The sequence below is a fragment of the Zalophus californianus genome, chromosome 7 (genome assembly GCF_009762305.2).
Source record: "Zalophus californianus isolate mZalCal1 chromosome 7, mZalCal1.pri.v2, whole genome shotgun sequence".
In the NCBI taxonomy this organism is placed as follows: domain Eukaryota; kingdom Metazoa; phylum Chordata; class Mammalia; order Carnivora; family Otariidae; genus Zalophus; species Zalophus californianus.
The window spans coordinates 112,464,774-112,490,099 of NC_045601.1; the positions used below are offsets into that span (position 1 = coordinate 112,464,774).

Below are 25,326 nucleotides of genomic sequence, written 5' to 3' on the forward strand. Positions count from 1 at the left end.
CATTTCTTCTTCTGAACAATGAATAATTATTCCACCCCCTCCCCATGTAAATGAGATCTCATGTAAATGAGATCACATCTCTGACAGCATTGCCTGGTCCGCAGGGGAAATCCGCAGTATCGTTATTGGGCTGTTACTGCTCTCTTCCAAATTGCACACCACATAATGCTTGTGGCGCCCAGTCTAGCTGGGCTTCCACTGGCAAAATGGGATTTAAATGCAGTGGCTTGTTGTGGGCTGTGGTCAGGGTTCCCTGACATTCTGCGGGCAGGAATCTGGTGGTGGGCTCTTGTCCCGTGTGTCTATGCAGTGGGGTGTTGGATGTCTGAGCCTGAAGTGGAGAGGGTGGCAGTGGGTTCCTGGAGGGAGGCTTTTGGACGGGAAGCGTCTGGGTGATTATAAGAAGGCAGGTGCTGATTTACCTGTTTGCCAGTTTATTTTCTTTGGGGGAGGCAGTGTTTCAATTTACGGCATTCCTTGGAGGTTTGACATATCAATTAGATGTTATCGACAGTAATAGAGGGGCAGTTGCTGTAAATGTGAAGTTTTTACTGGTAGGCCATGAAATGACACCCCAAGGGACTGTAACAGCGTGGCATGCTAAATACTGTGTTACCTGCACACAGGCAGAGGGACTGATTAATAGGGGAGGATGATTCTATCTGCCGCACTAAAATGTTATTTATTCGTTTGCTGTCAATCAAACCTTCTGTTCTAATTGGCTGAAAGGTTAAATCATCAAGATCTGCTCATAAACCAAGTTAAGGTAGGAAAAAAAGCAGCACTAAATCATAATCAGTAGCTTGTTTATTTACAGCATTATTATATCTGCGTGACCTTGGAGAGCCTCTCTCTGCCCTCTAGTTACAGTAGCAGCCCTGAGCTAGGGACTCACGTGAGTGGAGGTTGCTGGAAGGGAGGAGATGTTCACCGTGCCTGCTGGTGTAGCCAGAGTCCGAAGAAGGCAGCGCTCAGTGCAATGTTGCCTCCGCATAATTAGACCACTGCTACTCTTGCTGCTGCATTTTTAATGTATGGCTCGCTCTCGTATTGCACAATACTTGTAAAAGGAAGACTTATTTTCAAAAAGACAAATATATTTCCACAGTAACAGTTTTATAAAGATGTCAGTGAATAAGTATAGGCATCATTAAATCACATTTTAAAGGCAGGCTTCTCGTTGTGATAAATCTGCATTATCAGGTCTCATTTCTGAAATGAGTCATACATTGTAAAACTTTATGGGAGTTGAGTAAAAGATCCCTTGTTGGCCAGTACAAGTGTATATTGTCAAACCATGCAGAAAGGATAGCTTCAAATCCCAGTGAGAACACTGGTAGGTTACACCCCTTTCTTAGAAGCAGTATATTTCAAGTACAAGCTACTTTGGAGAGGTAAGAAGCTTTTCTCACTGCCAAAGAAGCTTACTCAAAGAAAGCCAAGAGTAAACTTGCATTCAAAGGATCTCTCTACTCAGCTTGGCACCGTGAGAACACAGCTTGCTCTTCGGTGGTGCTGGTAAAGGTCAGTAACCCAGAACCACAGCGCCGAGGACGGTGGGGCCTGCCCTGACGGGGCGTGCTCACGCTAGGATATGTCCTCACCACACGTACCACCCACGACCCACTCTGGGTTCATGCTCACTCACCCCACCTCTGCCTTCAGCAGCCCGGCCAGGCAAACACTGCAGCCTAGGAAGTGGACCGCTTTTCCTTTATCTTGATGTTTAACAAATTCACGTCCACGTTGTTTATTTGAGTATTTCAACCACAGACAGCCATGTCAAGTCATGAATCACGAATCTGATATACCATACTACCATATTAAATACTAACGATCTACCATATTAAAGATAAATTTCCAAAGAGGGTCTGATTGTCCCCCCTGTGAGATGACAGGGGTGGCTGAATGGCTTCCTCAGTGTTTAAAATTATTTGCGTGTGTATTTTAGGTCACCGTGTCTGTGGAAAGGTGAAACAAATGTTCATTGGTGGCTTGTATGGCAAAAATGGCCGACATTATCTGCTTTTTCATCTTCTAGCGACTGCTGAGTTCATTTTACTGTAAGAACACACACCCATTTCACGACCACCTGGCCTTATTCATTCTTCGTGAATAGCAAAACTTGTCAGCTGTGTTGTTCCACACTCAGGTCGCGTGTGAGATGCATGACACTCTCCTAGACAGAAGGACAAAACTGGAGCCATTTCTTCAAGTCAGAGAATTAGTCAGAAAAATGAAAGTTGAAAAGTTGGACTTAGGTGGCTAATTCAGTAAGGAGAGACTGTTTAAAGAAGAGAACGTGATGAAGTAATGTCCTCATGCTCCTTCCAAAGGAACAGACTGAGCAGCACTGGAATGCGTGTTGCTTCTACTTACTAAACCCTCCACAAAGAGTTGGTCATCAGTAGCTGTCAGTATTAACGAGCCTGGTGCACACTCTGGGCGGGCACTCACAAAAAACCATTAGAGAGAGAGTGGCCTATCTAGAAAGTTACACACTCCATAAATGGATTGTTTCTCCCCTATCAGATAAAATGTGTCATGCATCGCTAGAAATTAAATTTCATATGTATAGAAATTAAATATCATATAAACTAGTTTCAAATTTTGTGCCCAAGAAATATACAATCTGTTGATCATTGGGATTGGAGAATAAAGAAAATTAAGACAACCAGTGTTTCTTTTGTGAGGTGGCCCGGTCATGGCTTCTTATGGCTCTCCTTATGAGTTTCTGTCTGTGCCACACACACTCAGCCTACGGGTTAAAACCCAGGCAACTGGTGGTAGACGTTCCAGATCGGGAAAGTCAGAACCTGGTCATGGGTTCAACCTCCTCCTGGGATGAAAGAAAATTTGGGAACATCTCTACAGTAGAAAGGGGTAAAAGTCGAGATAAGCAACCCTAGGGGAAGTCTGGCAGGTCCAGGGGGTTGTTCTAGGAAACAGCACAGCCTAGAAGCACTTTGCGGGAGGTCACAGCCTTGGATGTTGGGGTTCAGAAGTAGACTGTTGTGCTGGAAGGGTTACAGCAGGACCTTAGGACTTCAGGGAATGAAGGGAATTCAGCAGGGTCAGGGTCAGGGCCATATTTTGTCCATAGCCTGTTTTTGTACAGCCTCTGAACTAAATGGTTTTTACATTTTTAAAGGGTTGCTTAAAAAAAAAAAAAAAGAGGGCACCTGGGTGGCTCAGTTGGTCAAGCGACGGCTCAGGTCATGGTCCTGGAGTCCTGGGATCGAGTCCCGCATTGGGCTCCCTGCCCAACAGGGAGTCTGCTTCTCCCTCTGACCCTCTTCCCTCTCGTGCTCTCTCTCTCTCTTTCTCTCTCTCTCAAATAAATAAATAAAATCTTAAAAAAAAGAAAGAAAGGAAAATATGTGACAGGGAGCTCTGTGGCCTAAAATATTTACTGTCTGGCCCTTTAGAGTAAAAGTTTGCTGATCCTGGGGGTAGACATGGACTTGAGTACAGAATAATTGCTGGCACCAGGGTGTGATAGGCTTGTTGAATGACAGGGAATGAGGTGAGAGCCAGTTCCTAGGACCCAAGTCCTTGAGAAGAGGATCCAGAGCAGGGCTCACCTTACTGCTGAGTAGCTTCCTGCATCCCTCCCTGGCTGGGGGTGAGATGGAGCTGGGCCCTGGGGGGGCTGCAGGGAAGGGGGAGTCGGGTGGATCCTGCAGCAGGGACACAGGGAGTCTGGCGGAAGAGGGATTCCTGACATTTATAGTAACAGTTTACAGAGTGCTCTCCCAGCACTACCTGCAGGATAGGCATTTTCTAGGTGTGACAGCAAAAACTCCAGAGATCAAGTGATTTACCCACGGCCATCAAGCTAGTGAGTGGCAGAACCTGGGCCAAAACCTGAATATTGTGACTTCTGGCTGGTGGACTTCCTGCTCCCACACAGTTCCTGTCCCCAAGTGGTGATCCTTGGCCAGCAAACCTCTTCACCCGACCAGGATACCTATGGAATAGTCTGGAAAGCTGGATTTGAAACCTTCCTGCCCACGGCATCCCTCCTATCAGTCCCCCACCCACTACCACTAAAATTGTCCTCTTAGGGCTTCCTGGTCCTCTTATGCTAAAACTGCCTGTGCTTTTTCCAGCTTGCTGCCTTCTACCTAATGTAACATAGGCTTGTCCTCTTTATTGCAAAATAGAACAGTGGATCTGAAAGTGAGGGTGAGGGCCCCAGTCCATCAGCATCACCTGGGAACCCGTTAGAAATGCAAATTCTCAGGCCCCACCCCAGACCTACTGGATCAGAAACTCTAGGGCTGGAAGCTGGCAGTCTGTGTTTAACGCACCCTCCAGGGGCCGCTGATGAATCTGAGACCCCCTGGAACAGTGAATCAGAATGTGCATCAGATTCTGTCATGGACCACACCTCCTCCCTCCCTGTGGGAAGCCCTGCACCAGGGCATGTCTGTGTTCTCTCCAGAAGGTGGTTGCTGTGTTCTATACTGACTGAAGGTGTTAGTGACAGCTGTCGTACAGGTCATTGTACACTGGTTCTGTCAGGAGAACCAGTGAAAATTTCACTGCTGTGGCAAATTCTTCAGATGCTGTCACCAGCTGCTAAGCACCCCTGTACTGGGGGGAGAAGTTGAGGAAGATGGGACATGAACCAGCTACTGTACATGCAGGGACCCAGATTTGGGAGTGCCAACGTCGAAGATCTTCAGAGGGAACCCGTGTTTCCCAAATGCCGCATTTCTGTGGAATGCGTCGTCATGCATCTAAGTAGACTCAGTCGCCATAAAAAACAGGCCGAGACAAGAACTCTCGGAAGAGTTCTACAGAGCCTGTGCCAGACCGCTGGCCCCAAAACTACTTGCTAACAGGGCATTTGGACCCAAAGTTGGAAATCATGATCGTTCCCACGAAGGTTATAAAAAATGAAGAAAATGAAAATCATAAAAACAAAGGTGGCTATCCCCAAGGTACAGCCATCGTCCAGTCACATGCTGTGAGTCAACAAACTGCACGGTGTCAGAGCTGCGTTCTTAATTTCATGCGGTTCCCTTTCATGATGTGTTGTCATATCCAGGAGAGATGGCTCCAAAAGGACGCTTGCCACCTTTAGTCATAGAACAAAGCAACGGTCCTTCATAAGGAGTGAAGGGCAAAAATACTGATATCCTCCCCAGAGCTTTAAAACTGATGTTGAGGGGGGCGCCTGGGTGGCTCAGATGGTTGGGCGTCTGCCTTCGGCTCAGGTCAAGATCCCAGGGTCCTGGGATTGAGCCCCGCATCGGGCTCCCCGCTCGGTGGGAAGCCTGCTTCTCCCTCTACTGTTCCCTGTGCTTGTGCTCTCTCACTCTCTGTCAAATAAATAAATAAAATCTTAAAAAAAATTAAAAAAAAAAAAACAACTGATGTTGAGGGGCCTTCTCCCTGCAGCAGTTTTCAGGCCAGGGCTGGTGTTAGGGTGGGTGGTGTTAGGGTTCTCTTGTTGTCATGTTCATCTCCAGTATGAAGGCTCCCCGGTACCGAGTCCCAGGTCTAGAGTTCCGCTGACTTGATGCCAAAAAACAGCTGAATGACAACAGCTGAAATCTCATCCATTTTTGCACCTCCCAGCCCACAGCCCTTCAGGACTGCCCAGCGGAACACCAGTGTGATCCTGATGGGGGCAGAGCCGTCACGGAGCAGGGAGAGGAGTAAATCATCTCGCAACTTTAGGAAAATCTACTTTGTGCTTTCACACACTTGGTTGAACTTTTCAAAAATATTGACTAAACAACTTTCCAGCTGTGATCACCAACAGCTCTAGTTGACAGTCATTGACAGAAAGCCAATGGGCATGCGCAACGTCATCTCGTGCTAACTGCCTTCCTTAGTGGCTGTTGAGGAGATGAGTGCTCTCCTGGACCCGGAAGAGTGATTCCTCTCCCCCGGTGGCGTTCATTCGAGCATGGGGAAACTGTTTGTTTAGCAAGCCCAGGGGCAGACACGAAGCCTGCCTGTACATCTCCGTCACTCCAAGCGTGTTTTATGTTCCGATCTCCAGGAACACAAATAATATTCTTTCTAAGCTGCTCCAAAATACAACTGATAGAAACTATCATGGAAAAGGTGAATTGCCAGACAGTAAGCCCTCATGACCGAGGGCTTATTCCTAAAATGATGGTAAATTTATTGCACACATTCACTGCTGGCTTTCTGAGATTAACAGCTGATCTATCTGATTTTAAAGGCTGACAATGGAATCAGAAAGAGTTACTGGACAGTTTTCTCACCCATCCCCTTCACCCAGCAACCTTCCTCCCCACGAAATAATACAGAAAAATAAGCTGATTTAGCTTTAGCAGCAGACTTACAGTATTTTATTGCAGAAGATTTCCATATGCCAAGGATAACTTTTAACCTGTTGAATGCAGTCTGACTTCTTGACATCTTCCTTCAACTCTGCAAAACCCTCAGGGCAGAGGACTAGCACAGCGAATAACTATGGGTAGATTGAAACACAACCTGAAAGGAAGCCATATTTTTGTGTGTGTGTCCTGGTTGCTTGTTTACTCTGAAATAGTAAAGAAGTCATTGTTTGATGTCTTAGCCTTGGGGCATGAATAAAATTCAAAGCAGGTGTTAGGAAATGCACTGCTTCACATCTTGGGCCCGGGCAAACACACGCGCACACACACCTGTGTACACACGAAACCTAGGTTTACAAAATACGGGGAGGGAATCTCTGAGGCCGATGGCCTGAGGGGAATCCGGATTCATCACAGAAAGCGAGATGCCTCCCATGCGTTTTGCTCTTATCATTTTGATTCTGACTTGGCTCCTCTGGCTAATTAAAATGATCTGACCAGACCTCCCAGCACCCTCCTTGCCCAGCTGAATCCCCCTTCCCATCTTGGCATCTGATTTTTGTGTCATAAATTATCTAAAGTATTTAACCTAATTTACGTGCTTAACACATGCCCTGGTTGTCTCCTTCCCTGTTGCACTTGCCACCATGCTTGGTGAGCTCACAGGGAGCCACCCACTGGCAGCCTGGCTGCAGGCACTGAGGTGAGCAGAGCGGGGTCACCGAGGGGGGTTCTTGCTGGCTGGCATGCGGGCATGAGCCCGGGGACGCCTTCGTGACTTAGACCCAAGGGCCCGCCTGCAACAGAGCACGCACCCAGAAATTCATTGACAAGTTGAGTGGGGGCGGGGTGGTGATTTTTTATCAAGAAAGTGTTTGAATAGAGAGAAATTATTTTTTTTAAGTTCCACTTTTTTATTAACAGAAAATGTCCCAGAAGAAAGACTGTTACATGCACCATACCTCCTTACATTGGCTTTAATTGTGTTGAATGCTGCAATTTATGCAAATTCGAGAAGGGGCCTTTATGGGGCCTGCCAGAAACACTTGTCACCTTTTTATTGTAGAACCATCAGAGATTCCAGTGTGTTCAGTGGCTCGAGGCTAATCTTGGGCGGCTCTGTGCAAAGAGCGATTGTTTTCATCATAGAGAAACATTTTTTTGTACTCTGGAAATTTTTAAAGCTCTCCCCAGTGCCCCCAATTTCTTACCTGTTCAGCTGCAAATATCAGGCTCTTAATGGTTAGAGAGGGAGAGTCTATTTTTAAGTTTTCACTGAGTATCTCCCCGGTGTTAGGTGCTGAATGAATTTGGCATGTCATCGGATCTGGAATACCCACAGGAGCTTAGTGTAATTTTTAGTTATGAAATCGGTCAGATTTGATTCAAAGAATGTCTGGCAGCCCTTACGGAGGGCCACTGGCTTGCTTAGGTGTGTGTACTGCGGTGGGTTTCTGAGGTAGGGTCGGGGGTTTTGTTCTGCACAGGCATTTGGCGAGAATTTCCATAAAAGCAGCCCTTTTTTAAAAAACCTGAAATTCAGGGCCATTTAGTCCTCATTGTGTTCTAAATCCTTTCGGTATTTAAGACACTAGGAAACGAAATTGCCAAATTCTTAACATTTGAAAATTGGCTCCTGCCCAGGCGTGGTCCTCACATTTCCGGCGCGCATCTCCGAGGGAGTGTGCTTCTGGGGAGAGACGGAGGCGACGCGTTGGACAGTCGCGCAGAGCCAAGGAGGAGCGGCACTCTCCCCAGAGGCAACAGCCTTTTCAGAGCAGGCCTACTCTCCTTGCAGGCTGAAAGGAGCCACTCGTGTCATTAAACCAATAATTCTGTGGAGCATTGTACTTGCCAGGGACGGGGAATCCCCTGGGGAAGAGCAAACTGAATGTGCCCTCACCCCCACCAGCCTCTAGAGCTACTTGCTGGCAGAAAGTGTGGCCAGGCTGCCCACCCTTCCATCCATCCAGGGGAGGCCTAGACTCAGGTGGTTGTTATATTCCAGGCAAATTTCAGGAGAATTCCCCAGCACCTGAGCTGGGCACCAAGCAATCAAAAGTGGGACCAGCCCTACCGAACAATATGGAGCAAGTCAGAGTATTTGTAGCCAGGGCAGGGCCCTGAGGGAGAAGTGTGTCCCCTCACACCCACCACAGGCCTGGCCTAAAGTAGTCCAGTCTGTTCTGGACAGGAACTTCACAGCACATGAAACCTCAGCCCCAGACAGATCATTCTCCCCAGCTGCCCTAACTGAGAGAGGTGAAGGGCCCGGAACCTAGGCCATAGGTGGAGAGCCCTTCCACCTGCCCCACCTCCGAGGGAGGGCCACTCCTAGCCTCCTCTGTAACATCACCAAGGACAGGACCCCACAGCCTCTCCGAGTCACCACATTGATGTTTCTGATTTCTCTGGTGGGCCAAGAGTTACTGCTCGGTTGCCAGAATCAGCATGTTGCTGATATCCTTCTGCACGGGGACCAGTAGTGGCCCCAGTCACATCAGAAGGGTCAGTTGGTGGACTCAACACACTGATAGCAAAGGGTTAGTCTGGACTGCTCTGCCTGGGTCCTGAAGTCTGGTCTGAGTATTTCCAGATTAATTTTTAGTTAGGAATTGTGGTCTCCCAGACAGGTGGCAGTAAGAGTCCCTATATCTGTTAACTACGAGAACACTCCTCTGTTCAACCTCTTCCTGTCTGTCGCTCACCAGTGCGGGGACTACTCAGTGGTATTTATTCTTCAAAGGGAAAAAAGGGGGTTTTGTCTCTGAAATGGACCTGGAACCATACGAATAATGAATTTGTCTGAAGAAGATGAATTACTGACCTTAAGCTAATGGCTAATCCTTTGATATCAAATGAGGTGAATTTTTTGTACAAAATCTTATATTGATTGGAGCCTTTGAGAATTCCAAGGAAATGAACAGAACCTGGAGTGTTTGGGAGTAAGGACTTCCCATCTCCACGCTGTGTCTCGTGAATTGGTTTGTTGAAGTTCTTGCAGGCTCTGTATCTCTAAACTTTGAGCAGGATTATCTTGGACAGTAGGTATTTTGAAACCCATTTCTTATTCCCTTGTGTTCAAAAATCTTAGTGGTGTGAACTTGGTAACATAAAATCTTCCTACCTAAAATGCTCAGCTGTATCTGGCTTCACCAGAAAAAGTAACAAAGCTCCTGAAGAATGTGTTGTGCTCTCAGTGGGGAGGGGAGTTATTGGGGCAGGAACTCGGATGGCAAGTGACCCAGTTGGTGTTTGGGAGGGTCCATCGGGACTCCAGACGCTGTAGCAGTAGGCTTGAGACACACTTTCCCTTGGAAGAGCTCCACATTTCCCTCCCATACCTGATGGGCTCTTGGAGGAGGCAGATAATAGGCAAGGGTGAAGGTCAATCCTAAGATCCAAGTGTGACACAAACCCTCTTAGAAAGAACATCTCTTCAAAAGACTTCCCAGACATTTAGAACTGTTTCAACCAAGTTTAAATTTGCGAGGGAAACCATTAAATCTTGGAAGAAAGAAATGCCAGACCAAGAGGGTGCTTTTAGACACTAATTTGATTGACCAGGCCTCCCCTGTTGCTATACCACACAAAAGCTCTTGCCCAGATGCAAACGTGCGTGCACACACACACACACACACACACACACCAACCAACTCCCACCACCAGTTGTGTACAAACATGAATACAGAGGCAGGAAGAAACATGAATTTTCTTTTTTTTGTGTGCATGATACTCAAATTCATTGCGTTTCTAGCACAGCTGCTGCAAGAGAGAAAAGCACTTGGCCCCAGAGTCTGTTTATGTGTTTGAGCCGAGAAAGCAATTTTTGTTGCAAGGAGCTCTCAGTGAGACAGACAGAGTCAGAGAATAAGAGAGAGAGATAATTATCTAAATTATGTTCGTGCTATTATCGAAGACGAATATAGTTAAAATGTAATTAAATATGACGGGCTAGCAGGATGTAAGCCAAGCTTCGGAATGCTAATCATCAATTACGGCATCCCCTTAGGGGAATCAAGGAGCGCTCAGTGGCAGGGAGTGGATGGCACCAGAGTGGGAGCGGGGACTTGGGGATGGGGAGCTGGGTGAGGTGCAGAGTAGTAAAACAGCCCCTCTCCCCTCTGCTCCTGCACATGCTCGTTTGAACACTCTAACGAATGTCCCCAGGAACGAACTTTCCTGTGGCTGCCACAGGGTTAGAAGCTTTCAGTTCAGATCTTACAAGGAGCTGGCGGGAGGGTCCTGACCTTTTCTTTGAGAGGAAACTCCTCTACAAGGGAAAATTATGCTATGAGCAGGGAAGGTAGCACCAAGACCGGCTCATGTTAGAGCAGCAAATCCAAGGGCATTCACCAGAGCAGCCAGAAAGCATAAAATGCCCGTGTAGATCCAGAAATCTCGGAGGCAGGAGGAACCTAGGGGACTGCTGATCTGGACTGTAGTTAGAACAGTAATAACACATCCATCCCGGCGGGCTGCCCCCCACCCCAGCATCCCCAGCCAGGGTAAGGACTCCACCCCTGCTGTACGCTGAAATCCCCTGTGGAGTTTAAACAGGACTCATGCAGGGCCCACCCCCAGAGGTTCTGAGTTTAAGTGGCGTGGCCTGGGAGTGGGAATGTTTAGAAACTCCGCAGAATAACCTTCTACAAACCATAGCCAAGGGGAGGGCAAGCAGCAGCAACTGAAAACTGTATCAGCTGTTCTGTCCTTCCACAAACCTGTTGTACCAGTCTCAAGGCCAAGAAGAGAACAGTGGAAGAAAATTGATTTTTTTTTTTTTTAAAGATGTTATTTCTGAGTAATTTCCACACCGAAGCTGGGGCCTGAACTCACAACCCCAAGATCAAGAGTTGCAAGCTCCACCGATGAAGCCAGGCAGGTGCCCCCAGACTTTTGTTGTTCTTAATGAAATATGATTTGTATATCTTTGCTGGTGCTAGGTTCCCATAGAATTTCGAGGTGGTATGAATCCTGTACAAGAGTTCATTTGTTCCATTTAGCACTGCCTGAACTCTCTCTAAGGCTGGGATAGAAACCTGGCCACTTCCTAGAGCCAGGTGGGTGATATGAGTGAGCAAAGCAGGCCAGGGCAGGCTCCAGGGAGATGGAGACCACCAGAATTCTGCTCAGTGGCCTGGGTCTGTCTCATTCACCTCAGCTGTAGACAGTGTTGTCTTTGCGGAAAAGGACCCAAGGATGCCAGATCTTCAGGCTTTCAAGAGAAACCTATTTGTACAAACCTGCTTGTATTTTTATGCGAAATCTCCTAATTTTTAAGTGGGATCTAACTCAAACTTTTAAAAATACTCAGTAAACCAGCAAAAATATGTCTTCTGAGCCTCCCCTGGGTGACCTTTGATCTCAGGAAGCATTTGGCTGATCAGCGAGTGAATAAATGGTCACCGTTCCCCGGGGCTCCTTGCAATCTGTTTTCCTGCCACCTCAGTGGGACCTGCAGTCAGGTTCCACTAACTTGGCAGTGTTTTTCCTCAGCTGGCATGTAGAGGGCTCTCCGTAAATAGTTGTTGAATGGAGAGACAGACAGGGTAAATGGAGTGAGCCCAGAATTCCCTGTAAGTCAGGGCAGCGAGACAGCTATAAAAATCCAGTTAAGCGTTGTGCAAGACAAAAGAACTTCCTCCCAGGTTGCCAGATCTGACCTGCACCACACTGAGCCTTTCCTTCAGACCGGGGTCAGAGGTCTGGGGACCAGGGAGCTCTTTGGAAGGGGTAAATCAGGGTCTGGGCTGCCCCTGCCTCTCTGCTGCATAGGACGCGGGGTCACTTTGCCTCTGGGGCCAGGGAGGTGGGCCCAGCATGGGCCAGGTTGGGAGCTGCTGGGGAAAGACACACAGGGCGCCGCTTAGGGCCTATTACAACTCCGGGATTCCCGCCTCACCCAGTGCTCTGGGCGATGGTCCCGAGCGCAGTTTTAGATATGATGAAACAGGCGGCACTGGGGTCCTTGGCCTGTCGCACCTGAGGGGCAGACAGAACAGTGCGCTCTGAGGGACAGCGGGCAGCTGGGGGGTCCGCGCGAGGGGCGCATGCATAAAGAACTGCCAGAGGGATCTTCAGGGGAGTCTGGAGGCTCACTCAAGGCCTCCAATACCTGTCACGTCTCAGTGCCACACAGCTCCAGAGGGCGCCGCTGTCCCCGCAGGAGCTCGGGTGATAGGGGACAGCCTTTCATGTTCCCTTCCTCTGTGAGAATCTTTTCTGAAGGCTCCTGTTTGCCTCCCAGCCCTGCTCCCAAAGGCTGTAAATAAATCTGTTCCCCCCACATACCGTTTCCATTCCCCGTCACCATAGGCCTGTCTCCTTCTCTGGCTCTGCTTTTATTTTTCACCTTCTGAATTTTTAAATGGTTATCAAAGTTATACGTGGACATTGTTTTAAAAGCCAAGTAGAAGCACAAGGCTCATTAACAAAAAGCAGGAGTCCTCTGCTTCTCCCTTCCCTCTCCACGGCCCACTCCCCAGAGGCAGCCGCTTTCCTTCCTTCTCTTTAACAGTTTTTTTAATATCTGGAAAAGTTAGAACGTTCAGAGGAAATACCTTTAATATGGTTTAAAAATTAAAAACTAAAGACAGTGAAATGTCTCTCACCCACCACCTCTTCCTCCAGAGATTAATTTATACATAAAGGAATATGTGGATTCTCCCCATTTTCTTAATACAGATTTCCATATACCTTGGAGATCTCTAGAACTTCTCGCTCCCGCTCTCCCTTTCCCTAGCTCTCTCCAGCTGCATAGTCCTTCATCACAGGGATAGAGATGACCGTAATTTTCTTACCCAGTCCCTCGTTTGAGGAGCATTTAGGTTGTCTGCATTCTCTTGCTCTGCAAAGGGTCCTGCACTGCAGTCCTTACCTGTCAGCGTGTCACAGCTCCTGTGGTATGATAGGAAGTGCTAGGTCTAGGCTCAGGGTATGTACACTTAAAATGTTGCTAGTTGGCTAAGTCAGTTTGCCCCAACTGTGTGTGAAAGCGCCTGTGTCCCCCCACTTGCCTAACATAACACGTGATCAGACTTTTGGGTTTTAAGGCAAACACGTTCCTGCCTTATAGTCCGTTCTTTTGGTCAATATCTTCGTGTTTCTAAAGGATGTGCTTTTCTGCCGTCTTTTTAATCCTGTTAGGGAAATTATCTATCATCTCCCTAGTTTGAAAGATAAGGATTTAGCTTGATGACCCTTCCCCCTCTAGTGAGTATACTTCTCTCCCCCTCCTCCAGTTCAATCACAGTTTTTATCATTTATTGTTAGCATTAGCATGACTACATAACTATTGTTCAGAGCTAAGCCACATAGTTTGCTAAGATCACCATTCCTTTTAGTATCATTTGTTTTTCCTGAAATTAAACATTACTTACTTTTCCATGTATGTCATTCATTAATTTTCTAGGCACATATCACTTATTTTTGTCAGACCCACAGAAATACCCTCAGACTGGTCTAATACCTCTGGTAAATTCATTTGCTTTTCCCCTTGGAGCCCTGCCTTCCCTCCACAGCCAGGCTGGTTGCCCTAGGCCTCGCTCGGCTCCCATTCCCCACTCTCCCTGCCCACCCTCCTGGGAGTTCCCCTTACATCTGTTCCAGGCAGATCCTCTCTTCTGGGTCCAGAAACTTTCTTTGCAGTAGTTTAATCCTTTGTTATTGGTGGAACACATTTTCTGGAAGTTTCTAGTGAATGCACTAAAGGTACATTTAAGTTTCTTTATTCTATCCAAATACTGACTAGGCTGGGAATAGTCCTCTAGCTGGGACTAACTTTTCCCTCAACATTTAGAAGGAAGGGCTCTATTATCTCCTAACTCCCAGTGTCACTCTTGAAAAATCTCAAGCAATTTCGGTTCCCTCACCTTTATGTTGACTTGCTTTTGCCCCATCCTGAAACATTTAGATCTTCTAAAGTTTCTCAATAATATGTTTTGTTTTCTAATTTACCATAGTGGCCACTCAGTGGCCTCTGTAACTTAGGAACTTATGTCCTTCATATATGAGAAAGTGTCTTGTTACTTTGACAGTTTTATAGCTCATATCTTCTCTGCTCTTTTTTCCTGGGACATCTACTAATTGGATAGTGTGGACTCCTTAGTTGGGTACTCTCGTTTTCTTACCCTTTTTCTTCTGTTTTCTATCTGCCATCTTGTTTGATGTTCTACAAAATTTCCTCAACTTAAGCTTCTGTTGTGTTGAATTATTGATTTCAATTCATAGTTTTAATTGACAAGAGCAATTCTTGTCTTGAATATCCCTTTTTCATATCATTTTATTCTTATTTCAAGGGTGTAATAGTTCTTTCATCTTTCTGACAGTAGTATAAGAGTTTTTTTTTCCTGAGGTTTTATTCTGTCTACTGAATTATAACTCTATCCTCTGAATTATTTTTCTTGTCTAGTTGCTTTTGGTCTCTATTTTTCATGTTAGGGTCCTTGGTGACCCTCAACTGGCTATTCACCTTCAAACGTTAGGCACTGAGAAAGCTGGTTGGAAGCTTTGTGTAGGAGGGTGGGTTTGTGGACTTCCTTCAAGGTTATCAGACTGGGATTTGGGCATTTAATTGGGAGACCTCTGCCTGCTCATTCAGATCCCCCACACTAGCTGCCTTCTGTTTCTCCTCCTGGAATGTTCTTCCAGATCCCCATGGCCATTTCCTCCATTGGTGTAGGTCTTGGCTCAGTTGTCACTTACCATAGAGAACCTCCTTAAATATGGCATCTGAAAGCAGTGTGCCTGTCTCAATCTACTTACACTGCTCTATTTTTCTACTTAGTCCTATGTTATATTTTTTGTCTCTCTCTCTCCCACTACAATGTAAGCTTCTTGAGGGCAGAGTCTAAAATAGGGCCCACTCCATAGTAAGCACTGGATAAATATTTATGGAAACCAGACTGGAGGGACAGAGAGAAAGAAGGTGGATCAGTATGTCTAGGTCTTTCCTCTTGGGCTGGTCAGAGTCTTCAAGAGGGATCCTCCAGTCTTCTGCCTGGGGGTTAAGCCTGGATCACAGTGGTCTGAAAGCCAAGGGAGGGTAGGGGATGGAAAGTCTCACCATCTGAGATAGTCACTTCTGTGTAATTCCTTGCTCTCAGCCCCAGCAGGTTCCCACCCTCTGCTGTGCCTGGTGCCCCCAGAGTAGACCCTCTCTGTTCAGGGACTCCAGAGTGAAATCCCTGTCTCTTGCCGAGATGGGAGAGGGCTCATTCCTGCTGTTCGGGAAGAAAGAGAGGGGATATGGGGGGGGGGGTCTGTCTGCTCTTTTCACCTGCCTTTAGCCAGTCCTCATAGTTGAGCCCCCTGTACACCCCCACCTTCAAAGGTGACTGGTGACTGAAAGACATGAGCCTTTCTAGGGTCTCGTGGTGTGAATCTGTTTGGAGTGTGTGTGTGTGTGTGTATTAGAACACAAATATTTGGTATGAAGCATATATTAGATTTCCTTACTGCCCTTTTAGTGGAGGGTGCAAAGATTACCGCATGTGTTCGGTCTGCCCCGTTTAAGTGCCAGTCTGGCCTTGGCCATCTCCCCAGTGTTCACCAGAGCTGCTCTGGAGAAATTCTGACACTGTAGCGTAGGTAGCAGGGTCACATAGTTTTCCAGAACCAAAGAGATCAGGTACCATTGGTACCGAATCTACTGGCTCCCTAGAGGAGGCGGGACGAGGCTTAGGATGGAAAGCCAATCTCAGCTGAGCCCCGCTGCCTTCCTTTGTCTCGTGGCCCTTGTCACCAGAGCCACTCACACAAGCCCCGCACTCCCGGATGGAGGCTACACCCCTCCCCCAGCCAGCAGCTCCCCGTCCTCTGCTCACTTCCCACAAAGACCCACTTGTCCGGAGCCAGCGGCGCCACCTGGCAAATCCACATGCGCATCAAGGGGCTGACTCCACCTAGCCCCCGAAGTTTCATATTGGCGGTTTGGGTAATTCCACCCCTGGCAAGGGCTTTCTCACATAAATACACCGTTTTAATGTCTTTCTTCTCCCTCTTTTCTAATTTATTTCAAGAACTGTTTAAAATGCAGGAAAGAATAAGAAGTATTCCAACATTCACTCACATACTCATCCCCAGAATTGACTGTAGTTAATATTTTTCACATACACTTAGTCTTTTTTATTTTAATCGAAGAAATAAAACATTCCAGTTAATGTTGAAGCCTCCTTTGTTCTCCATCAGCAAACTCATTCCTCACCCTCTCCTCAGAGACAACCACTGTCATGAATTCAGCACATCTCCTTCCAGAATATTTAAAAATATTTTGCGAGCATGTGTGTTTTCATGAGTAACGTGTGTGGCTGTGTGTGGCTCCACATTGTACATGTCGTCCCCTAATTTGCTTTTTAGTACAACCTTATTGTACTAAATGGAAATGTTTTCCATTTCTCCACGCCATGTGGAAAGAGGGAGCACCTGCTGAGTCTCTTCTCTTCTTCACTTTTCCGTATGTGTGACTGTAAAGATAGAACAGTAGCCAACGTGCGCTTTTACCACATGCCAAGCACGGTTTTCTCATTGAATCCCCACAACCCCTTCGACCCCCTCGCACACAGGGACCTGGGGCTGCAGGGGCCCAGTGCGTGCCAGGGGTCAGCTTGCAATCCGCTCACGTGTGTGATCTCCCGTCTGGCGTCATGATGCCAGCATATAAGTAAGGGGCTTTAAAACCCTGGGACCCAGGCGACAGGGAGGAGTTGGTGCCCCAGCCTCTCCATCAGAAAGTTCCTCACTGTGCCCTTGGGTGGAAAGAGTGCCAACAGTCGTGAAATCTTGACACCGGGCAGTGCTGGAAAGTGGACAGGTGACTTCTCTTTCTGCCTCAATGTCTCACCTCAGAAATGGGATTCCAACGAGCTGCCTAGCTACCTAACAGGGGGGACCCAGCGTGATAGATTGTGATTGGGAAGCACTTTGTAAGCCCCATGGTGGTCTGCAAATGGAAGACGCTGTTAGGACAGCTCTGGCCCACCTTTTCCACTCCTTAACAGACCACCTACCCTATTCCAGCCACACGCCCCTGATTTTATGTGCATGACAGTACTTAATCCTCATTCCTCAAGCAGCAGCTTTAGAGAGACTGTTCATAAGTAAGCTCTTGTTTTCCTGGCTTGTTTAATTACTACTATGGCAACAACGTCATTTTCTTTTCTTTTCTTTTCTTTTTTTTTTACTTCATATATATATAGTATTTCAGCCTCATTATGGGTTAAATTGAATTTTATGGGTGGCAACCCAATCAAAATTTATAACTTTTTTCTCCAGAAAAATTGCTTCCAAGCTTCAAACAACCAGTTATAAGGGAAGCTTTGGAACACTACCAGTTTGTGAGCTGGGACCAAGGTACTGTTGACACTGTTCTCTACTTAGTTCATGGGAGGGTAGCTGATCTCCCCAGAGAGAGACTATGAGCCTCAGAAGGGCAAGCACTACATCTTACGTGGATGCCCCATAACACTCAGGTGCCAGGCTCAGGAGTATATTGAATAAAGGCTTGCTTAATTCTTCCAAAGCCCAGCTGCCTTGTCTGCCTCCAAGAAATGGGTGCTGATGGTAGTGCCTTGGGTGCCCCTGGGAACCCATGCTGTAGTCAGTAAATCATACACTAGCAAACATGCCTCACAAATGAGGCCCGGGAAGCAGTGTGTCTTATCCGGATTCATTTGGCTGAATGGTACTTGTGATAGTAATAACAATACCATCTATTTTTTTTTTTTAGTACTTTAGCAGTTAGCACTTTGTTCTAGATGTTTTGTATTTGTTCATGTATCTAATCGTCACCAAAAAGTTAGATATTTTTATTATCTTCATTTTACAGATGAGGAGATTGAAGCCCAGAGAGGTTAAGCAGCTTGCCTAAGGTCACAGAGCCGGGAAAAGGGCAAAATGGAGATTCTAACCCAGAGCCCGTGTTGTCAACCAATGTGCCAAACCACCTCTTGTTCATGATCTGTATTAAAGCCTTGAGCAGTAGGCAAGATAGGTACTTTTTTTTAAAAAAATGCTTACATAAATATCCTACCAAATTCAGACAGTATAGAAAAGTACAAAAGTCTAGGAGATCTTCCAGATCTAGGGTCTGGAAATGCTTTCATCCAAAGCTAAAGTCTTGATCAACATTTTGGCAAACATGCCTATAAATACGTCCCTCTGAACACATCTGTGTGTAGATACGTATTTACAGTCTCCTGTACTTGGGACCTCCCTCGAGATGCTCTTCGGTGACCAGCATTGGACAGGAGACTGGAGCTCAGGAGAGGGGAGCCCAGCCTCCGGCGCCAGCCTTGGGACTTCAGTCCAGGGTGGGGCTTTCTGTTTTGTCCCAAGTGCTCAAAGCAGAGGCCACACATATTCTCCACACCCATTGCTCCTGTGAAGACACTCCCTCCCATCACCCAGTCTTGGCCATGCGCCAGGGGGGTGCTGCGCCCCTGCGGCTCCGTCATCTTCCTGGGCATCTTGCCTACTAAGGAAGGGACCCAGGGTACTTGGCAAGGAGGGACATTTTATATAGCTCTCAGGAAAGCTCAGTAAAAATGGCAGTGGAGCCTCTCGGGGACCGAATGATGGTGGTAGTTCCCTGGCACCGTGAGGTCCTCAAGTCGCACAGTGATTGTGTATGTGGCCCCGACGTGGACTTCTGGTGCCCCCTTATCATTTCCCCGTCGAGCAGCATTTAAAGTTGTTTGGAAGCAGTTGAGGGCAAATGGTATCTGATATTTGAGGAGGGAGAGAGATGCCCATTACCTCATCCTAACCAACGTCCCTTCCTACTGATATTTTGTTTTAGGGTTGGTATCCAGTTTTGATGAAAATGAAATCATCTTTCAACTCTCAGGCTGTGTTAGTGAAAATGAACTCTAATGTGATTAGATATTAATGCAGTGTAATGGTGGATTGGTATTAAATTGAGGTCTTCTGATCTTATTACTCCACAAATGCTCCCTCCCTGCTCAGGCTGCTGCCCAGCCAGCCCCGCTTCCCCAGGCACAGGCAAGGGGCGGAGGTGCCCAAGCCCCGAGCCCGCAGCAGGAGCCTGGCTCTGCCCAGGGCCGCTCCGGCCAGCCCTCCCTTCCTTCACCGCCTGGGGGTCCCCACCGTGTTGTGGGGGGAGCAGGGGTTGGACCTCAGGAGGCATAATTTGGATCCGCCTGCACCCTCGGAGCCTCGAGCATGTTGTTGAGAATCATGCGCTTATAAGTGCCAAGTTTCACCTCCACGTCCAGAAGCACTTGAAGATTTTCTGGATAGGCATGCAGCCAGAAATCTAAGAACACAATCTTCACCTCCGCCACAGCCCAGCCCCTCTGCACCCCAGTCCTTTTTGTGAAGCTGACTTGAACATGATAGTTGTCGTTGGCTGCTATCACTTGTCCTGGCCCTGTCTCCCTTTCCTAGAGGGCTGGTCTGAGACGCAGGTGGTGGCCCAGCCTTGGTGTGTGCTGTAGCTTCCCTTAGGAGAGGGGATGGGCGTCGGCTGCCCCACGCTGCATGGACCCCTCACTTGACCTGCCGGAGGAAGGACGCCTGTCTGTCAGCCACACAGCTTGGCTCAGAAGTGACGGGTAGGCCTGTGGGAGCCCAGGCCCAGGGCCGAAAGCCCCACAGGGCCTCTTGTAGGCCTGCCCCAGCCCACAGGCTGCATCCCACCCCACAGAGGCCCCAAGGGAGCTGTGTGGGTCTGGGAGCAAAACAGTCCTCCACCGAGAAAATGGGCCAAGAGTGCAGGCTTCTAGGGATGGTCAGATGGCATCACCTTCATGTATGAATGATAGCATTTTTACAAAGAGAGTGATTTTTCTTATGCTATTTCCAGAAACCTGCTTTCAGAGGCACAGACTTTGCACACAGGATGGTAATGACTTTTTAATGACCTTAAGGGGCCTGGGTGTCCAGGCAGCAGTGAATCAATCTCAGTGGGAGGCTCACAGTGAGAGAGAAGCTGGAACACCTGAAACTAAAAGGGGAAAAAACAAACCACAAACACATACATTTTCTTTGGTAGCATTACTTGGTAATTAGACAATTACAGGAAACAGCTTCCCAGCAGTTGGCATTTCCACTGTGTGAGTGGAGGAGGGACGGCAACAACTTTGAACTCTTCACATTTATTACAGAAAATATTATTGGAGTTTACAGTCATGGGTGCCGTGCTCTCCTCCAGCGCATTCTGATGAGCTGTGAGTGTTAAACCAAGAGCAGAGCTCCTCCTCTCCGGAGCTGTTTAGGGCCTGCTTGGCTGGGCTTTAAATGAGCTGGCTTTTGAGCCCACCCACAGTCTGGCTGGTCCTGAGAATAAGCCCTGGGGGGCGGGGGGATGCATTTGGAAGCAGGAAAGGGGAGGCGTGTGAAAAAACCGCCTCTTCTTCCCTAGGTGCCATCCCCTGCCTGGGGCAGGGTTCAGACAGAAGAGCCTGGGGTTCACATTGGCAATGGGTGACCCCCACTTCTCCCTCCCCTTGCCCTGCCCCACCCAGTCCACATTCCTGCCCTGGTTCAAAACTCTTCTCCTAGAACTCCCCCACGCCTCTCAGACGCGCGCCCACTCAGCCAACAGCCCCCTGAGGTAGGCCTGTCTCACAGATGAGGAAATGTATTGGATGAACCCCCGCCGACCTTGATCACTTTTCTCTTTGGCCACATTCGTGTCGCAGTGTGAACTTGGACTGTACTTTGTGCCTGTTTATGGGGAGCTCTGTAAGAATCCCAGTTGCCTTCACAGAAGGTAGGAGCGCTCTGAATGGGGACCCTAGCTACTGACCGCCTCCCTCAGACACACATGAGGTGGAGCACCGTTCCATTCCCCCATCCATCCTATGTCGCAGGCCTCCTGAGGATGGAGGACAGGAACCTCAGTATCTAGCTCCTTCCGCCTGCACTGTTGGCCCAGTTAACTGTACCGTCTAACCAGGCATATGGTTGTGCTTCCTCTCACAGGTCCTGGCAGTCTGTAACTTTTGAAAGACAGCCCGCCTCCTTCATCCGAATCGTGGGAACACACAACACAGCAAATGAGGTAAGGGTCTCCGTTCGTGAGCAACACCGTGCTGTTTCATGATGGACAGGTAAATGCTACATCCCCAGCTAAGTGGAACTGTTTGTTCTCCCCACTAATGGCCTGTTGTTCAGACAGCTTGGTACAGAAGAAAGTCCTGCTCTTGCACAGTAGAGATATCAGTAGAGATATCATTATCATTTCTAGATGTCTCTTCACTAGGAAATGAAAGCCAACTCCTATGGCTTTGCTTCCCCCCACCAGCCTCCCTATGGAATTGGTGACCACAGAGACCTTGAAAGGGCACATGCCCTGTCCTCAGAGTCTTCCACCCTCCCAGACGAAAGCTATTTCAGAGGTCGCTTGGCCCTCTGAACATGGTGTTTAAGGAAACTTGGCCCCAGACAGTTGCTGGTTTTCTGTCTATCCCATCCTATGCCAGGCTGCACAGAAATGCTTATGAATGGGCCTGTTCCTCCCCTGGCGTCCAGGCCTGGATCATTCCAGGGGACCATGCTGTTTGTACTGTTCCTTCACTGTGGGATTTCATAAGGGAAGAGTAGGCTGGTTGTTTTGCCCCATTTGGAGCACCCACAGTCAGGGCAGCAGTCAGGTGAGGGCCTGAGCCTTGAACATTGCCATGCTAATTTCTCCGGAATGTAAATGGCCCCAGAGAAATGCACTGGGGTTTGTCTGGATCAGAAAACAGAGGACAGGAGGCGTCTGGGTGGCTCAGTCAGTTAAGCATCGATTCTTGATTTTGACTCAGGTCATGGTCTTAGGGTCATGGGATCGAGCCCCGAGTCAGACTCCACACTGGGCATGAAGCCTGCTTAAGATTCTCTCTCTCCCTCTCCTTCTGCCCCTCTCCCTACTTGCTCTCATGCACCCTCTCTCTCTTTCAAATAAATAAAATCTTTTTTAAAATACTAAAAATAAATGACGAAGAAAAAAAAAGAAAAGAGAAAACAGTGCCCTTGGTGAATAGAGAAACTAGGACACCTGAGTGGGAAGGAGGGCACTATTAATAATTATACCGGGACAGCAAGTGTAAACCAGGACTGAGCCAGACATACCTGGACTGCCCTCCCCCCCACAGTATGGATTCCCAGTGGGCTTACAGAGGCACCTGGGCATTCACGCACACCATCTAAGGTACGACTAGTGTCGATCAACTGTAAGTTAACTACTTACCTTTCCTGTTCTTTGAGTGGGTGTTGAGTGAGCACTAATGGCGAGACAGTGGTATCTCGCGTACGGCCACGCTGTTGACTTCATCTGCTTATCACACCCTTGCTTTTTATGCAGTCGTGTGTGTTAAGTGTGAACCTCTAACAGACTGCTGGTTAAAGACCGGAATCATAAGGAAGAGTAAGGCTGAAACTCAAGAGGGAAATGAAGGGCATCAAAATAGTAACCACTCTACAGCTTCACCTTAAGCTGCTCTTTATCAGATCTGTCTGGGACTGGCTTCCTGGGCATGTGACCAGGGCAGTTGCGTGGGGCTCCACACCCAGAAGGGGGCTCTCTGCTTGGGGTTTAATGCTCACCAGCACCATCTTGAATTCTTCATAATTTTACCTATGAATTTGTTTTAAAGGGGCATGGGACAATGGAGCATTCACTAGGGGCTGGGAGCCTCAGCTCCCACACAGGCCCATCTCTGCCCCCTCTGGCCTTCCCAGGACAGGTTCTCAGCCACCCACCCCCTTACCCCTGGTGCCTGGACCTGCCCAGCCTCCCCCTTCTAGCCTCCTCATGACCACTGCCACCCTCCACTCCCTGTGGGGGCCCAGCATGTTTGCAGGGAGGGTCCGGGTCTGGTATGAATCTCACCTGAGTCACAGGATAGAGCCCCGGGTGCCTGTGAGGGTCTGCCCTGGCCTTAGGAGTTCCCCTGACTGAGGGATTACAACAAGAAGTAACAAAGGAAAACCCTGTGTCAGGTCGGGAGAGAAACTGTGGGAGGAAAGAAAAAGCTTTTTTCCTGCTTTTTGAATGAGAGGCTCTACATTTTCATTTTGTGCTGAGCCCTGCACATTATATAGCTGGCCCGATTCATGCGTTGTGTTTGTCAAATCAGAATTCTCCAGAACACGTCAAGGTGCTTCTGGTACTTCAAACGCATTTTTAAAAAAGTGGAAAATATTGTGATAATTTATATTCATTTTGCGTTTTTATTCATTTAGAACAAAAATGATACATGCCTACAATGTGTTTCTTGCAAAGAGCTGATAAACAGAAGCCGGAAACTTTCTCTTACCTCTTCATTTCACAAACCTGAAAATTATAAAAGTAAACAAATTGAGATTTTTTTTTTTAAGGCACAAAATTAAAGAACTCGAAATATCAGGTCATAAAAAGCATTTTTTTTTTTGATGAGGTAACAAAAGTAAATTTGAATCTGTATTTTAATGTATATTTGAACCCCAAACCAAATACCATCATATTTTTAAACATTTTTTTCTTTTTTAAAAATTTTAATTCCAGTATAGTTAACATAAAGTGTTATATTAGTTTTAGGGGTACAATGTAGTGATTCAACGATTTCATACATTACTCAGCATATTTTTAAAATTTTGCCAATAAATCCCGATTTTTATGTGTTTATTTTGTACCAAATTGGAAAACAATTTATCTTTACATAAAAAAAAACCCTAGGTTTTTTTGGATGTACTACATAAGAAATAAGTGACTGAAAATGAAAAATATTCAATTTTACCTTGATTTAGTATTTACCTTTAATTCCTCCATGGGATTCTACAGTTAGGTATATCAGCAGAAGAAATTCTAGGTCAGAGAAGGCCAAGGAGCACTGGGGTGAGTCTGATGAGGATCTCCCAGAGTTTAGCCCCAATCCTATCACCTCAGTGACCACATGAAGAACAGTTTCCCATTACAGAACCCTGAAGTTGGAGTGCAAGATTGTCTCTTCCTGGATGAGTTTCCTGAACTGTCTGGGCAGGGAGCTCTAACCCCATTGACCAGCCCGTTTGAACGGGTTGACTAGTAGGCCGCTAATTAATTGGTGATCTGTTGCATTTGGCTGATGAGCAACTTGCTCAGCTGCCCTTACTGAGTCACTTACTGTTCAGGGAAGAAATCCTCAATGTGGTGTTGCCAACTGGGGAACGTCCTAAAGCATAAAGTAAATAATGGACGGGATCATAAGGCAAGACCCACAAACTGCCTTTCTCAGCACATGAGAAGACCCAGAAGTGCTGAGTCTCCTGGGAATCCAGAATATAGCAAACTCTCAGAGCATTCTTTTCTGCAGCATGTTAGTTTCTGGGGCATCATTTCGGACAAAGTATCACCTATCTTAGGGAACAGTGGGAATGTGTATACATCTGTGTGGTGATGTTCAGAGGTGTGAGAGACAAGGTTGCACTAGGGGAAGAGGGGTGACTAAGGTTGCTCGAGCAGGAGTCCTGGGGGGGAAGCAGCCCCGGAGGAGAGCTCAGATGGCCCAGACAGCCAGGGAAAGGAGGCTGGGGGCACAGTCAGGAAATGAAAACGGCTGCGGGGTCCAGGACAAGCCCCATCCCTAGTCCCATGGAAGCCAGAACCCCACCATCAATGAGAATATTGGGGTCAGGGTGCTTCTTTCTCACGGGTGAGGGTCGTAGAGGGAGAAGCAGGGTTTCCTCAGCCCGTCACTGCTTGTTTGCCAAGTGACGTCAGGGGCCTTCGTTTAGTCAGAGCTGGGACCTTTAGATACTGTTACCAAGGGCTTTTGGTAATTTCAAGAAGTGTAGATGGAATTGGTTTTTAGCACATGTGGGTAATGGAAAGAGAAATGTGGGTGAGTCACTTTGCCCCATCCCCCATGGAAGACCGTTTTCTGCAGGTGCTGCCCCATCCGGAGAGGAGGTCAGGCAGGGGATGGCAGGGGGGAGCGTCGCTCAGAGGCGCCTATGACTTGAGGAGCATGGTCGGGGGGCAGGGGTTTGGGCTGTTTGGACAGAAGGTGGGAAGCAGCCCGCACAGTGTGTCCTG

General features: G+C 47.6%; 1 protein-coding gene across 6 annotated transcripts in view; it reads left to right on the plus strand.

The window, feature by feature from the left end:
* BTBD9 (BTB domain containing 9) overlaps window positions 1-25,326 on the plus strand; it is a 437,181-nt gene that overhangs the window by 399,028 nt on the left and 12,827 nt on the right. For all 6 annotated transcript variants that reach the window (XM_027601879.2, XM_035728511.1, XM_027601880.2 and 3 more), the window contains one exon: window positions 21,270-21,348. In XM_027601879.2, the coding sequence (XP_027457680.1) occupies window positions 21,270-21,348 (79 nt within the window). The remainder of the gene's footprint in view (window positions 1-21,269; window positions 21,349-25,326) is intronic.